This window comes from Lygodium microphyllum, chromosome 6 (assembly GCF_053477565.2).
Source record: "Lygodium microphyllum isolate KBCC chromosome 6, Lygodium_microphyllum_v1.1.10, whole genome shotgun sequence".
Lineage (NCBI taxonomy): Eukaryota > Viridiplantae > Streptophyta > Polypodiopsida > Schizaeales > Lygodiaceae > Lygodium > Lygodium microphyllum.
This window is the reverse complement of record NC_141140.1, coordinates 162,873,958-162,891,502: the sequence shown is the minus strand read 5'-3', so window position 1 is coordinate 162,891,502 and position 17,545 is coordinate 162,873,958. Positions and strand designations below refer to the sequence as shown.

General features: G+C 44.4%; 1 protein-coding gene and 2 pseudogenes across 3 annotated transcripts in view; all 3 read left to right on the top strand.

Annotated features, from left to right (window-relative positions):
- The window catches only part of LOC148035359 (poly(ADP-ribose) glycohydrolase 1-like), a 121,220-nt gene that overhangs the window by 40,034 nt on the left and 63,641 nt on the right, over positions 1 to 17,545 (top strand). For 2 of the 3 annotated variants that reach the window (XM_087680393.1, XM_087680392.1), the window contains exons 3-6: positions 11,745 to 11,848; positions 12,044 to 12,254; positions 12,350 to 12,454; positions 17,131 to 17,249. In XM_087680393.1, the coding sequence (XP_087536519.1) occupies positions 11,745 to 11,848; positions 12,044 to 12,254; positions 12,350 to 12,454; positions 17,131 to 17,249 (539 nt within the window). Of the gene's footprint in view, positions 1 to 10,510; positions 10,899 to 11,089; positions 11,208 to 11,744; positions 11,849 to 12,043; positions 12,255 to 12,349; positions 12,455 to 17,130; positions 17,250 to 17,545 lie in introns of those variants that run through there. The other variant, XM_087680394.1, reaches the window with a different exon arrangement.
- LOC148035362 (uncharacterized) lies at positions 4,444 to 7,374 on the top strand (annotated as a pseudogene).
- Positions 7,370 to 9,148, top strand: LOC148035361 (uncharacterized; annotated as a pseudogene).

The window sequence follows — 17,545 nt, the reverse complement described above, 5'->3', positions numbered from 1 at the left end:
GCATTTTATGCACCAGTCGGCCAGCATTAATGCTGTTCGACCAGCATTATTGCTCCCCACTTTTTCAGCCTATTTATACTCAGTGGCTCCTCCTCAGTCAGTCACTTCATTTCACCATTTGCAGACTCTGTAGAGAGAGGAGCCAGTGCCAGTGCCCACGCAGCCAGTGACTCACTGTTGTATGCGACTGTCTCGTGTTCAGATACATGGATTCCATTTCCCGTGCATACATCTGAGTTCTCATCTGTATCGTGTTCTTTTCTTTTCTCTTTTTGTCTTGTGTTTCAACAGTTTATTTCAGCACATATTTATGCTTCCACCGCTGCTCCACTTCTGACACATAGCCCTATGCGAAGGCTTCCCAGCCAGTTGGTCAGCCAACACCATAATACCTATCCTGAAGGCCGGAGACCCCATGGTTCCCATGAACTACCGAACAGCCATGGTTGGCCATGTACTAGCCAAGCTCTATGGATCCATACTGGACCACGAGCTGAGCAAGTGGGCAGAGCAACACCAACACCGAGCAGCAGGACAAGCAGGGTTTAGGAGGGGGTTCTGCACCCTTGACCATATCCTCACATTGAGAGCCATCATAGAGGAGGGCAGAGCGCATGGAAGATGGGTGTATTGCTGCTTCGTGGACTCCCGCAAGGCCTTTGACACAGTCCCACGAGCGAGGCTCACGCAGAGACTACAGGAACTGGAGGTACCAACCGAAATACGATGGGGGATACTGGCACTATACGAATCGGTAACGGGCCGAGTTCGGGCACCGGGAGGGCTGTCAAAGGAGATCACCAGCACCATCGGAGTCAAGCAGGGATGCCCACTCTCGCCCACCCTATTTGGCCTCTACATTGATGAGATCTCAGAGTACATAGATAGATTGGGCGAGGTGGGTTCGAGCCTGGGAGGGACACTGATACCTATCTTACTATATGCGGATGACATAGTCCTCATCTCCAGCACACCCGAAGGGCTGCAGCGCCAATTGGACACACTACAGGCCTTCTGCCAAGACAAAGACCTAACTGTGAACCTGGGGAAAACCAAGGTCATGGTGTTCAACACGTCAACCCAATGGCTCTGTCGGTCGGTACCCCCCTTCACATACGGTGGAGAAACCGTAGATGTGGTCCAAAGATACATCTATCTAGGGATTACATTCTCTGGACCGAGATTTACCCTGAGAAAAGCCACGGAAGATAGACTAACCCGAGGCTATGCAGCCCTCGGGTCAATGGAGAACCAATGTGCCCGCATACAGTTTCAGGAAACCCGGACAAAACTCTGGCTTTTTAACACCTTGGTCACACCAACCCTCCTGTACGCGGCTCCCATATGGGGGTCCAATCTCTACCACACGTGGAGGGCCCCACAGGATCACCCACTGCCTGAGGAGGAGGCCACCTATGAGGGATGGGACTAGATGGAGAGACCCCTAGTACTTATGATCTCACGGATGATCCGAAGCAAGCCCTCCGTACCACACAAGATCATCCACGCAGAGCTAGGGGCACCGCCCCTCGTGGCTGAGGCCCTCTTCCAGACCATGACCTTGCGCCAAATATGGGACCTGCCCCGGCACCGGTACCCTAGACTTGCCCTGAAGTCATCCAAACAGCTAGCAACACAAGGGGACACTAAGTGCTGGTACGCCCGAACAGAGACCTGGTTACGACTCCATGGCCTGCACATGGACCACCTCCCCCCACTACAATACAGCCTAGACTGCCCACACCTGGAGCTCAGTCGAGAGGAGGTAAATCGCATCACCAGAATGGATATCATCCAGACAGACACCGCCAGGACACGGGTGACCCCCACATCGGAACTAGGAACCAAGAAGGCTTTCTACCGAGAACACTTCTTGCATATCTCCCCGGACGGCTTCATCACCCGCCCAAGCTACATGGACACACACTTGTCTCACGGGGTCAGAAGTGCCATCGGATAGATCCGTACGTCCTCACACCAACTACGGGTCGAAACGGGCAGATACGGGGCCAACCCCCTCCCCCCAGAAGACCGAATCTGTCAGCTCTGCCATCTCAAGCCAGAGACAGAGGAACACTATATTTGTAGATGCCCAGTGTACTACGAAATCCGGGGACGCTTCCACTGCCTATTCAGCGAAGAATTCGGACCACTCTCCAAGGTGATGGAATTCAAAGACCAGAGATGCCTGGGGCTCTTTCTACTAGAAATACGACGCCACAGAGACCACCTCCTACGAACCACGGAGCAAAGACAAGGAGCCACCAACCAATGCACACTCAACGACTTCTACCAAATACCAGCTACCCTCCCCAGCACCGAGGCCCCACCAGCCCAACCGGCCTCCTGGCCCCCGGGGACCACTTTAGAAATAGCCACAACGAGAGGTAAAGCCCGGCGACCACGCCCCGCCGGCCCCCGTCCCCGCAGAAGACACTGGTCGAAGATACAAGGGATACTACGCCGCCATCGGAGGGCCCTGCCCACGCCGCTTTAGCCTCTCCATGCTAGACCAACCCATGCGGGACATCTTAGGATGAACGCCCCAGGAGCAGTTCCACACCGCACTGGGAGTACCTCTAGATTGTATCTAGTCCAGACATCATTTTGTACCTACTCAATTTAGTTCAACATAGCATAAATGTTAGCTTCACTGGGAAGTTGAAATCTCCCAGACATTTGTATGCAACATTTTGGTCTCATAGGCCAACTTGGCCTGTTGTAGACGTTAATATAACTTTCTTTCTTTCTTTCTTCTTTCTCTCTCTCTCTCCTCTCTATGTTCACTATTTGTTTTGGTCATATGCTTGTGGAGACTATCCTCACGGTTCTTAGAGAGTGAGATCTTGGAGGTGGTGTCACGGGGACGTGAAATTTTGAGATGCTTTAATCTTGCTAGTGACATTTGATTAAGTTACTAATCAAATATGCAAGGTTGTTTAGCACATGTGATGCACATGGCAGTTTTTTCATGGGAACGGGCCAAGGACCCCGAGGATGCAATGGGTGTTAAAGGCAAAAGTTGTGTTAAGTTATGCCAATTGGGTTTTGGTGGTCAGTTGGTGACAGGTTGGACCCTAGGACAATTGTTTGGCCATTAAGTGTTAGTGGTGACACTAGGGACTAGCATTAATTAGTTAATTAATGCTAGTCTAAGGGTCAACAGAGGTTGGGAACCACTCCAAGTTTTAAATGGCTTAGCCAATTTCATTCCAGATGGGCATGTTTAATTTTGGGCAGGGTCAAAAGGGCTGAAATTAATTTTCAAAATTAATTAATTCTGAAAAATTAATTTAATGACTGAAAATACATTAGGAAGGCTGCCACTTGGTAAAACTTTCCCATGCAACTAGGGAGAAGGCTGTTGGAGGGTGGTGGAAGTTGAATGGCAGCCATTCGGAGCTTGGTGGAGGGAGAGGAGGTGATCAGATTTGGCTCTGAGAGGCGACGACGACTGATTGCGTGCCGCGATAGGACAGGGGGTAGCAGGTTTTCTCTTCCGCCTCAAGAGAGGCGGCGGTAGGAGAGGAGGGCTCGTCAGCTGAGGAGGGCTCGTCAGCTGAGCTACCCCCCCTTTGAAGTTGTTGGTGCCATCAGATTTGTCATCAGGGCTACGAATCAAAAGATATATTTCAGCTGATTTTCTCTCTTTCTACAGCATTCTCTCATCTCCTCCAGTCTATACTCAAGTGTTCTCAGCAATTCTCAGCCATGGGTAGCAGAGTACAGCCAAATTTGGTCGATAGCAGAGAGTTTACTGTTGTAAACCCTAAATTACAGTAGTAATTAGGGTTTAGCAGCCACCTTGGGACCCGTGCCATCAGTCAAAGGCATTATACACTGAAATCAACACCGGAAATTCGTGGAATTGTGAGGATTTCAGATGCCAGCCCATCTATTGTGAATTTGGGGCAGCATTTGACTAGTTGGGGTTCCATTAGAGCAAGGCTTGGGTGAAAATCAAGGGGCAATTTGCCCGAATGCTTTGCTGATTATTGGAACAGCGAGGGGCTTTTGAATCAGCCAAGGAGATTGTGAAAACTTGGCTTGTAATTTATCCATTAGCAATTGAAATTAAAGAAATACCGAAAGGGGCGCCAGTTTTGGGGCCAACAGGGTGTCCACTGTCCAAGCTTATGAAGGTAAAGTGAGCATTTCAGTTTATGTTCATTTGCTAATTGCTGTAATTAAGTGCTTAATTAGGTTAAACCACCCTATCCGAGAAGGAAGGCCGGTTTTAGGTGGAGATATACGTAGACATTCTCTTTGTAGTCGTGTATATATATGCATCCTTATACAACATTCTTCACTGCAGATTTTCTACATTTCACTGTCGGTTTCTCTCTCTCTCTCTCCCAAGATGGGGAGATTCAACCACTTAGGCAGCTACTGATTGACATTCAGCTCAGCCCGAAGCTAAAGGAAGGAGAAATCCAACCTAGCATGACCGAGGAGCTCACCTGTATCAAAGAGGAAGTACAACTCCTCCAAAAAAAGGAGGAGATGACGAAGGAGGCTGTTTCCTTGGCAGAGATGCTCAAGAAAACCCAACAGCAAGTAGAGGAGGCGGAGCAATGGATTCAAATTGCAAAGAAGGGGAAACACCTAGCACATGCAGCTACAACAACCATAATCAGTGACACATTGAAGGAGGAACAAAAAAGGAAAATGAGAGCACTCCATGTTCGGGTGATGGGGCAGAAGATGCATGAAAAAGTGGATGAGGACACCAAGGTGCTATACATGTTAATGAATATTGAGAAAGACACGCATGTCTCCGCTTGGAGAGTGTGCAAGAAAAGCACAGAAAGGGAGAGCTCAAAAGAGCGTGCACTCATTCTCTGCTTTCCCACCATGGAGGCTAGGAGAGACTTCCTAGCTCAACGCCGTACATTGAAGGGGCCGGTGTGTTTTTGGATGACGATCTCACACCAACCCAACTAGCCCACATGAGGGAGTGTATGCCAAAAATTAAGGCAGCGAGGGAGGAGGGCAAACTTGCCTTCTACAGAGGAGGGAGTGGTAGTCATGGAGAGGCGCCACAAATGACGGCATGAGATCTATGGGACCAGCCTTGCAGTGGCAGTCTGGAACTGTAATGGAGCCCTCTGATTGGATGTGGGAGCTTTTGAGGAGACATTCAGAGGGAGAGATATAGTGTTCTACTCAGAGACACATTAGGGACCACATATTGCACTTCCACGGGTGATAGGCTATAGGTGGGAGCTAGCTTGCAGGAAGGAGACACGCACAGACCACAGTAATCGTGGGTCGGGGGAGGAGTGGTAGTATTATTCAGGGAGGAGCTACAACAGATGATCCACGTAGTCCGTAGAGATGAGCGGGCCAGATACATGTGGGTGAGAGTGCATGGTAAGGAACACACTTTGTATGTTGCCATATGCTATTTCCCCCCTATGACGTCCCGATACGCCCCCACCCAAGGGGCAATCACCTGGCTTTGGATGAGGATATTTGGGCGTTCTCGAAGGAGAGAGAGGTTATCTTACTAGGAGACTTTAATGCCAGGACAGCCTCTCATCAGGTGTCTTTCTTTGATGCATCTGAGGAGATGCTACAGGAGCAGGATGTGTCAGAGCTACAGCTGGAGAGGACATCTCAGGATATGGGGGAAGTCACTGAATATGGGAGATACCTTGTGGAGATGGGCACAACACATATGTTGGCCATTCTCAATGGCCTGGCTAGATACCCTCTATCCGGCGCCTTCACATGTTATCCTCACCGACACGATGCCAGCACAATAGACTATGTTCTTGCCCCACCGATGCTGATATCTCACATCCAGGACCTCTCAGTATCCCTACACCTCTTGGAGTTGCAGTGGATCATGCCTATCTATCATTCACCATCGACCTCTAATTCACTGGCACACAGATCCATCGTGCAGCTCACTGACACCCGAGATCTCTCTTTTCTAGAGAGACAGAGGATACCTATGAGGCGGAGATCCTTAGATTGTTACATGATGTAGAACCCCGACGTTCCATTACAGGAGTTGACTTAGCAGTTCAGTGAGGCCCTACACATCCCTGCAGGTGTAGCCTTCCCACACTCACGACCCACACAGAGAGCCTCCACCGGGTTGACACCCCAGAATAGCTGGTATGGTGGTGAGTGCAGTGAGACCAGTGCACGACTACAGAGAGAGATAGCATTGGGGTCCACTACCCATAGACAGGCATAGATACTCTTTAGACGCCTCACACGGTGGAAGAAGAGAACATTCTTGGCCCAGTTGGAGCGAGACCTATATCAGTTATTCTTGAGCCAGGACTCTAGAGAGGCTTGGAGGCTTTTCAGAGAGCATTGCCCGACCACACCTATCACGTCCACTGCTATATGGGAGGAGTATGCAGCTAGTCTTTATACTGTGGAGGGTCAGCCGCCTCTTCCCGACCCACTTGAGCCTTGCCCAGAGACCACCACTTTCTTTACAGAAAGTAGGGTCCGAGAGGCCATTGACAGACTTAGCAGAGGAAAGGCACAAGATCATGATGGATTAGTAGCCGAGCACTTGATCCATGCTAGAGATTTGGTGGCAGGATTCCTAGCTTACATGTTTAACAGAGCCATGTGTGAAGGCCTACCAGAAAGCTGGACCACGAACACTATCGTGCCTATCCTCAAGTCAGGGGATCCTACTCTACCCAATAACTATCGGACTATCATGGTTGGGCATACATTGGCTAAGTTATATGCTTCCATCCTTGAGCATGAGTTAAGTAGGTGGGCAGAGATGTGGGGTCTTAGAGCATAGGGACAGGTTGGCTTTAGGAGAGGCTTCTCCACATTGGATCACATCCTCACACTCAGAGTGATCATTGAGGAGGGAGGGGCCCATGGCCAATGGACCTACTGTTGCTTTGTGGACTTCTGCAAAGCCTTTGACACAGTACTGAGAGAGAGACTAATACATAGATTGCATGCCATGGGAGTACCGAAAGAGCTCAGTTGGGGTATTTTGGCACTATATGAGAGAGTTGTGGGTAGAGTCTGGACACCTGAGGGCCTTTCGGCTCCTATTTACTCCACCATTGGGGTGAAGCAGGGATGCCCCCTCTCTTTGACATTATTTGGCCTGTACATCGATGGGATTGCTGATTACATTTCATAGGAAGGAGATCAAGGAGCTCCACTAGCTGGCACTTGGATACCTCTCCTATTGTATGCAGATGACATTGTATTGATAGTTGACTCTCTAGAGGGTCTACAGAGACACTTGGACGCATTACACTCCTATACTTTGGACAGTGGGCTTTCAGTGAACCTTGGTAAAACCAAGGTGATGGTATTTAATACTACACCACAGTGGGTCAGGAGATCAACGCCTAAATTCACATATGGATCTGAGGAACTGGAGTGTGTGGATTCTTATACATACTTGGGAGTCTTATTCACAAGGCCCACCTTTTCTATGCGAGAGGCAGCAGACACTAGACTGACTCGCGGATACACAACACTATGTGGCTTGGAGAGGATGTGCTCACAGGTGATACACTGGTCACATCCACACTACTTTATGGAGTATAGATATGGGGGCCCAATCTTGACCACCGTAGTAGATCAGGGCGCACTCATCACGGATGGAGGGCGATGGAGAAACCCCTAGTGTCCATGATATCCAGGATGATGAGATGTAAGGCCTCAGTGCCACATGAGATCATCAGAGCCAAGCTAGCAGCTACATCGATTGTGGTAGAAGCCCTCACCCGATCGGTCGCATACATACATAGCCTATGGGACTTACCCAGACACAAATATGCATGGTTGGCCCTTGAGTCCTCTAGGCAACTTGCCAGAGAGGGTGATACTTCATGTTGGTATGCACAAATGTTGGCCTGGTTTGAGTTGCATGGCTTTAGCATGGACAAGTTACCCCCCTTCCAGTACTCCCTTGATGCGCTATCTCTTGATCTGAGCAGGTTAGAGATTCGCAAGATCATCAGGATGGATCTTACCCAGTTGGATATTAGGTGGACATGGTTGATGCCAGGGCAGGAGCTAGGGACAAAGATGACTTTCTACCGCAAGCATTTCCTTCACACTACTGACGATGGATTTATTGTTCGCTCGAGATACATGGACACCCACCTTTCCCATGGGATCAGATGTACTATTGGCTAGTTGCGCACTTCCTCACATTAGCTAGAGATTGAGACTGGCAGATATAGATCCATTCCACCAGAGGAGCGCATATGCCAGATATGCCAATTAGAGCCAGAGACACAGAGGAGCATTATATATGCCGCTGCCCAGCGTATTATGAGGTCCGTGGTCATTTCCACTGTCTCTTTAGAGATGGATTTGGACCACTATCCAGAGTCATGGATTTTACTGATCAGCGATGCCTTGGCCTCTTTCTTCTTGAGATACGACGGCTTCGTGACATGCGCCTCAAGAGTACAGTTGCTCTAGGACACTGAGGCCCTTTGCAGAGGCAACTCACAGACTTCTTTGCAAAGGAGACTCAGAAGACTTCAATACAGTTACAGCCAGAGTCCACACGAGAGCCTCTCCCACCGCCACAATCCACACACAGACAAGGAGTATTGATTGATCGAGCCATTCAGCTTAGCCGATCCAGATGTCCTAGGCCTCAACACAGACACCGACGACACCTTCATAGGCGGATATAGGGGATTATTGCTCGGGCTAGAGCTAGGCCCTCCATACCCACATGAGATTGTACCATTCGGAGCTCATTGTTACTAGATAGAGCTCTATGTTTGCACATAGCCATAGTTAGTTTCGTTTCTTATTTTGCTTTGTGCTACATATTTTACCCAGACAGTTGTACCATCATACACATGATTGTAACTCATGGTCTCATAGGTCATTTTGGCCTTTTGTAGATGTTAATATATTCATTTCTCTCTCTCTCTCTCTCTAGTCACTCTTTGTTTTGGTCATACACTTCCGTTCTCCTTCACTTTGAACCGCGCCCCCCCCACAAAAAAAAAAAAAAAAGGAACAACAACCCCCTTGGCTCCCTTTTCTCATCTCTTCTTGCCAAGAGCATCCTCATGGACTCCATCCTTAGGGGGCTCGTGTGGTACTTGTTGAGTTGCATGGTGGTTAATCTGAGGTGGTGGTGACAATTTCAAGGTAGCCCTTGTGGCTCCAATGGGGCAGCTTGTCTATTTTGAGGTGGTCCATGATGTGGCCTCTTAATTGTTTGCTGATTGTTGGGCTTTGAAACCCCATAGTTTTTAATATTAATGTTAGTATCATTAATATTTTTCTAATGTCAGGGGGGAGGGGTGTTTCTGCGGGAAATTTGGACTTGTCCCACTTGCTTGTATGTAGGGGAAAATAATATTGTGTTTCAATAAAAGAACTCTGAGAATTGTGTCTCATGGGTTAGCCCTCATAGCTGCAGAGTTATTAGAACTGAATTGAGAGGCCTATAATTCTCTGGGAATTCATCAGCCATTCAAGACTTAATTGTACTTGATGAGATTAAAATATTAATGTCTTCTAATTGACAATACAATTAGAATTGATCGAGAGTAATTCAAGATAGTTTTTTGAAGTATAATGCAGTTTGACTTGGCGTATTTATAGGTGAATGTTGGGTACATTACAACACATGGGATATCAAGGGGGCATGAGCAGTGCCAATTGCCTAAAAGCTAGAAGAACTTCTCAAACTAGTAGAAGGAAAATGAGCTCTCAAATATGTTGCAATATGGCCAAGGGGGGGGAGAGATAGGATAGCAAGAGTCATGTCAGCAAGATGTCACCATGGGTGATGGCAAGAGTAGCATGAGATGGGATTGAGTCTGGTGATGGGTGATGCATGGGGGTGATAACATCGATGATGGAAATGTCAAGGAGTGCTCTGATTGAAAGATGAGAATGAGAGATGAAAGTGGCATCGACCAATGATTCTCTTTTGTAGAATTTTTGAGGGAGTTGTCCTATCAAAGTTATGGATTCTTGTATCAATTCAAATAACTCTTTATGAAATTGTTTTAAAATCCATTAAAATATCATTATTTGGTGGAAAGTTCTTGTGCCTTAACATCTACAATATGACTACTCCACTGTTATATCCAGAGGAGGCTTTTGTTTCCTCTTCTTCAAAGGGGTAATCAGAGGGTGGCAGGAACCCTCAAGAATGGAAGGCAAGATTGGCAGGTTTTAAGATTGGCTAGTCCCTCTGAACCCAACCTTCTAAACATCCTTGGCAAAACGATCCTATCAAGAATAGATATTGCACTCATTGCAAGTGCTCAGGTCATGTTTTTACATTCTATGATATATAGATGGGTGCCAGTAGCATTGGTGACAACCTTTGGTCATAAACTGGCCTAGTGCAAAGGCACTAATGGCACTTTTGAGTTAGGGCAGCTGGGTTCTATTTATGGGCTCAAGGCCATTTGCGCACTTGTGTGATCACCACTCTTTGATTTTAGGCCAGCTGGCCAATGCATTTGTATATTAGGATGGTTTGGGCCAATGGTATGGGACAATAGCTCTTACCGTCATGACCCTATACTCTAGAGGCGCTAGGCTTGGGGGTGAGCCTGTTTGGCTTTATGGCTGGGAGGTGAGTTTGATGTCCATTTCCCTTTATGTCTATATTGTTGGTATGGCTTGTGTTGTGTCTTATATGTAGGTTGGAATCTAGGAAAACGTTTCATTGGTGTTAAGAGTCCAACTTGCTATTTGGTGTGAGATATGATGATATTCACAGGACCACCATTTGCTCATGGGACCGTGATGGTCTATGCCTAATGGGTATGCTTTTTTCTCGTATAGGGAAGTGTGGGAGGCTACTAGTGAGAGGCGTATGTGCAAGACACGTGTTATAGGTGGTAGATATGATGGGACGATGTCTATTTTGGTACTTGTGGCACATCATTTTCTAGGTATTTCCTCACCCCGCAGCATTGAGTCGTGCTTGGAAGTATGTTGATAGTGCCAGCCCTCACCTGTGAACCGTGATACTCTGTGCCTTTGGCTTGTGATGTACATAGTCCCCCTTCATGAATATAAGATTTTCCCTCAAGATGGGTCATTCAGTGAACTTTGGTGCCGTGTCGTGTTGAGTGTGTGACAGGTGCGTGTTGAGTTGGGAAATGGTGTTGAGATGCGACGCCTTGTGGTCTTGCGAGATGCCTCCAAGGGGTCGTGCGCATGCCCTGCCAGGGATTCCAAGGACTGGACCATCACACTTGGTATATTTGTTTACTATGCATCCAGAATGAAATGGCGTGTTCAAGTTATGCATAGCCTGGAATTAGTGAAAATTTCAGCAAAATATCAAGAGTTTATCTCCAATCTGTAGTGCATGCTATAGACAACTTCTCTATTACTGGCATGAGTCCGAATCATTGGATAGTGATTATTACAACTTGTATGTCACCCATTAACATATTGTGGTTGCTTGTCACCCTGAAATGTCAAAATAGGTAAATTTTCTATAAGAGAAAAGTTAATAGTGGTGTATGTGTATGCTGCCATATGGCTATCATTACCACATATTGGGGTCAAGCATTTTGTAAAGTCTCACTTGTACATGTGATGCGACAGTACAATTTAGAAGTTTTTGTGTTTGTTCTTTCCTCTGTGTATAAATGCCTGGGGGGACTTTTGCTTTGGTCCTTAAAAAGGGATAGCAAGTTCTGGTTCTTCAGCTTCCTTTTCTGGTTTATGGAATATTTGTTTATAAATTTATGGAAACACTCGTCTGACGCTTCTTTGCATTTATCCAGGAACTAGTTGCAGCACTCCTGGCATGTGCCTTTTTTTGCCTTTATCCACCTACAAGTAGGGGCAAGAATAACCTTCCATATTTCAACTTCGACAAATTGTACAGGTAAGGATTTTATACCTAAGGACGTTTCCTATTCAAGTTTATTTAGGGTGAAAATTTGTGAAGTTGATGGATGATCATTTTCTTGGAAATGCCTATGACATGATCAATTTACTTTGATATGCATAAAACAGGCTTTTGGTAAGTTTGTAATGATGTTGTGGCACAGTACTGAACATTGAATCTGCGTGTCTGTAGTGGAATTACGAGTATTATTCCTAGCCAAGAACAAAAAATTCATTGTATATTGCACTATTTTACTCGTGTATGCAAACAAATGCCTCGAGGTGTAATCTCGTATGAGCGGAAGGTCCTTCCTCGGCATACAGAGTCTGGTATTCTTAGTCCAATATCAGAACCTAATGAAAATTATTGGAACACATCACAGGTTCCATTATGTTCAATACAGGTCAAGCCTATCAGTAATCAAAGTGTGATGTGATTGGGTTTTTGTACGCATATGCCCTCTAGATTAATAGTCTCATGAAATGTGTGCTGGTTCAGGTATTTGAGAAAGGGAGTATTGAAGATCAAACCTCAGATGCTTTGGAAGTAGATTTTGCAAATCGGTACCTTGGAGGTGGTATCCTTTCTCAGGGTTGTGTACAGGTGGGTTTGAGATACACTTGTGACTTCGGGTGCTACAGGCTGGGTTTGTGTGGATTTTGAGTTATATTTCTATGATGTGTTGTTAATCTCTCTTTTACTTTCTGCTTTTCCAATCGAGCCTTCATAGATGTAAAGAGTTGTTCTTTTTTTTTTCTTGGGTGGCAAAGGAACCCTTCTAGATGTAAGCATTTTAAACACAAAATCATGGCCAAACATGACAGGAAGAAGAGAAGTACTTGTCATGGCAACTGTTGCAGTCAACAGAAAAGGTCCTTCGAGGCCGAAACTGTGGCCTTCACATTGCATCCCTAAATTGGTTTCGTTGAAATGCTGTGTTATGCTTACCTCTTGAATATGTTATCTTTTGTTGAATACATATTATATTATTCCTCCCTATGCTTCTTTTCTTCCTCTTTGTCAAAAGTCTCTATGTCCCCTTCCTCTTTGTCAAGAGTGCCTTTGTTATCCAACATCGATTCCTTGTGATGTTAGGAAAGAGTTCTGCCCTTAGGCTGTGACAAAAGAACAATGTAAAAACTTATTTTAGTCTACATAATGAAAAACTTCCATTTTGATGATTTGTGTAGCCACTTAGAATGCAAACATTTGTGTGGGAAGCAAATGCACTCCTTGCTTTTTTTGTTGTTTTCAACTTGTTAAGTATCATGATATGCCTTAAAGGACCATAAATGCAACCCAAGCATGGTGATTGTAGAAGATATATGCTTCCAAAATACTGGTTCATTAGGAAAAGCCTTGATGATCATGGCCGAATTGTTGCTTTGTTGGAGTGGAATGTGGAGCAAGTATGGAATATTTTGCGTTTAGGGAGAGGTAGTTGTTGGACAGATTGTGTGCTATATCCTTGGACATCATGGTGGATGCTAGTAGCATTCGCCACTAGAGGTTTAATGTGAGTACCTCATAGCACTTTATGGCTAGGTTCTAACTAGGTTTTGTAAAGAGAATCAAGGGCTCATTTGCACACTTTTTTGTGCAATGCACTACCACGTGCCCATATTGGTGTGGGTTAGTGGTATGGGATGCCAACTCTTGTGGTAGAGGCTTAGCCCTTTATTGTTGGCTCCTAGACTCAGGGTGAGCTTGTTTGGCTCTGTGGCTAGGAGGTGAGTTAACTTGCACTGTACCAGATGTCATGGGAACATGCATAACACCATTGGAAGCTTATGGGAGTATGATGGTCCATGCTTGATGGGTTTTTTGTGGGAGGAGTAAACATGGGAAGCATGAACTTTTCCCATACTTATGCATGAAGATTGTGCTAATTATAGCTTCATGATTTTGTTTATTTAATAATAATAATAATAATAATAATAATAATAATAATAATTATTATGGGTAGTTCATAGGCAATCTCCTCTACACAGGAAGGCAGCCTAGGGGACTGTCACCTTACGATAGGGATGTGAACATTTCTTTTGTGGTTCTTTTGCTGTTTAGAAAGGATTTATGATCGGCAGAGGTATTCAGCATACTGTTGGTACAGCAAGGGACATTTGTTGAAAGTTAAAGGACGAGTTCCTTTGGGCACATCATGATTGATAGATGCTCTTCAATGGCAGTAAGGTTCAGGTGGCACCCTTCTAGGGAGTTTTGTTGGGGGTGAGGAGAAATATGCAACGTGGAAAAATCTATTGTCCATGTTGCATTTTCAAATTATGTACTCTCCAAGGAAGCATTATGTAGTCATTGCTACACTTTCTAGAGTGCTTCGGATTGTAACTATTATAGTTATTCATCATGAAGATTTTCAAGAGATGAGGAATACTTATGACAAAGGTGCTGTTTTTGTAGCATATTGGGTTAATTTACAATAAGATGATCCTCATCCAAATTGTTTCATCAAAGATGTTACAATAAGGAGATTCTCATCCAAATTGTTCCATCAAAGATGGTTATATTCTCATGAATATGAGAGGAGGTACTTTAAGAAAGTCACCAAACTCCTTATCCAGGACACAATGGAAGGGCAGCCAGTTTAAGTGCAATTGAACACTTTTTCTTTTGGCTTACATTGTGAAGAGATACAACTTCATTGAGGTTTAGATAGTAGGACAAAATCTAGCATGATAGGCAAAAGACTTTGGGATTATTCAATCCCCACATGATCAACAGATGGTTTGGACGGTCCAAACGGCCAAATAGGCCACCCACCGCCCTGAACCAAGCATCACCAGCTTGGATGGCCCCACCAGCTCTCTTGCATCACGTGGCTACAAAGGTAATTGACAATGTTAACGACGTATCCAATCTATAAATCCACAAAGGCACCCAAGGAAAACTTGACCAATAGATTGATTGTTTTTATTGTCCACAATAAAGCATGTTGAAAGCTGAATTATAATGCCCTAGTATTGAATGCTCCATGGGGATTTATCACAATGAATTTCATCCCAAGTATTCCAAGAACACCCCAAGGTCATGACATGATTTGAGTCATCATTGATTAGTTAGGTAAGCAGTCACATTTTATTCCATCTCACAAGCTGCAAGACTTATTATTCAAGGTATCTTCATCTTTAAATTACATAGTATGAGACTTTTAAAATCATCTTAGATAAAGATTTTGAATTAATGAAATTTTTGTGTGCTTTATTTGTTTTTCCAAAGAAGAAAAAAAATCTATTACTAATATCCCGTTAGAAAAAAATATTCCAATGTGAATGACAAAGTACAAAGCAGCCCTGTAAGGGACTTTCATCTAAAAAAACATGTAGCAATGAGAATTCGATTATGAGGCTTAAATGAATAATCACTTGGGAGGCCTACTAGAAAAACACTTTAAAGTTCTCTTCATCTTTTCATCCTCAAATTAATGGCTAAATGAAAATTATGAATCTTACTCTTTTTGATATGTTGAAAGCGTATGTTAGTGAATATAAGTCACAAGGGGAGAAATGTCTCCCATTTGTAGAGTTTGCCTATAGCATATTGCGTATTCATCCATAGGGAAAGCTCCAAATGAGATAATATGTAGCAGTAATGTGTCATACATGGTTTTCTCTTGCCTATGAGCCTCAATATAAGCTAGATGAGAACATTTGGAGCTCGAACATTGTATGTTTGTCACTTTATATGTCCTAGACATTTTAGGTGGAGATCTCACAGTCGCACTTTATTTCTAGCAAGATGGACACTCAGAGAGTGGGCATGCTGAGTTGGGCAGCCATATGTTTTGCCTTGGCCAGCTGATCAGCTAGTTCTGGCATTAGTTTACTATTTATTATTCAGCCAGCCCTCGTCATTCTTGTGCCTCATTTTCTTGCCTCCGCCTGGCACCCATGGTGACACTTTGAGCTACATGTTGGGGTTGATTGTTGCAAGCTTATATCATTCAATCTTTTGTTAGTTTGTTCCTTCATTCTACGGTGTTTCGCTTCGTCTCCTCCTATATCACTTCTTGTTCATTTTCCTTTCGCTTGTGCACTCGCACATGGTATCATTTGCCTTGGTGGTAGGTGAAGTTGAGTGAAGAGAAGCATTTGTTGGATACCAAGCAAGTTGGGTGATATCCTATAGGTGCTGCAGATTTGTGTTTTTGTGCAAGGTGACATGTTTTCAATCTGCACTAGCTGCGTTTTACTTAGGACAACCATCTTCTTAAAAGTCTGGACCAGGTTGGTGTCTCTTTACTAAGTTCAGAATTTTAGTCACATGACCCTCGAATTGAAGCTTTGACATCTCATTGTCGCCAATCCCTCTATGATGAAGGTCATATCAACAAGATGGAGGAGATTCGGGATGAGCTTAGATGCCTTAGTAAGATCATGGTTTTGAAAGGCTTTGTTGTGATGCTCCTATCATATCTTTCCTCACCGAATGGTGAAATTTGACACATTCTACACCAGTCTTCTCACCTCTCTTCTTATAAGGGATACTATCACTCGGGAGATGTTAGTCTCGATGTTGCGAGAGCAAGTTGTACGTCACAAGGAGACAAATTCTCATAGAGTCGGAGCAGAGAGCCACGCCTTTGTGACATCTTATTTGGGTAAAGGACAAGCCAAGCAGAAGAAAGGGATTATAGCTGAGTGGAGGGCAACATGCCTATTTATAGAAAGTTTGGGTCCTCTGAATTAGGTTTGTGCTTATGGGACATAGACACTCTCTAGGAATGCATTTTGTTTTAATAAAAGGTTTAATTCATTAGTTAATTGAGTTTGGGGCTGTTTTAATAAAGCTTATGTTTTCTAAGCTCAGCAGACGCTTCTTTTATTAGATTACAATTCTTTCGAGGCATGTATGTCAAAGTACATTTCATGCAAGTTTCAGCCTGACAAGAAAATCGTTGAGAAGATTTTGATTAGAGCATTCAGAACTCCCTTCTTCTTGCAAATATGGTCTTAAAGACAATCATGAAGATATGCACTTTGTTCAACTACTATCTTGTGTTGGTCACTTTTCTTGAAACAATGTTTTTCTTGATCTTCATCTTTGAAGAGAGAACCCATTCTTTGTGGGGAGTCCACATAACCACAAATGTGGCTTTCCTCCTACAAGACTATTATTAAATTAATCATAGTTGGTTAGCATCATATACATCTACCTCTGTCAAACACGTGTATATACTGCATCAATGCTTGTGACTGCCTTTTTCTTGTGTGTGTAATTTGAAGTACATATTGCTAATCTAGTCTGGAATGAATGTTATGCAGGAGGAGATTCGCTTTGTGATAAGCCCGGAATTGATAGCAGGCATGTTGTTTATGTCTGCTATGAATGATAATGAGTCAATCGAGATCAGGGGTACTGAACGTTTCAGTTCATATGATGGGTACGATAGTTGTGCACTTTTGCAATGTTGAAATAAAGGTAGTCTCCTTCAAAGTTTAGAAAGAAAAATGTGATTATTCTCTACAGGCTTTGATAGACAAGTCGTTCAATATTCAAAAACTTTGATATTCCATACCCAATGCCAGCTATCGGTATCACTATCTGAATTTGAAACCCAAGCTTAGATTTTCTTAATATAATTTTCGGAGTTCATATGAAAACTAAGCAATGAAGGGGCATGAGAATGTAAGGCATGTAATGTCTTTGTCTTTTCTACATTATCCAACATGGATAGTT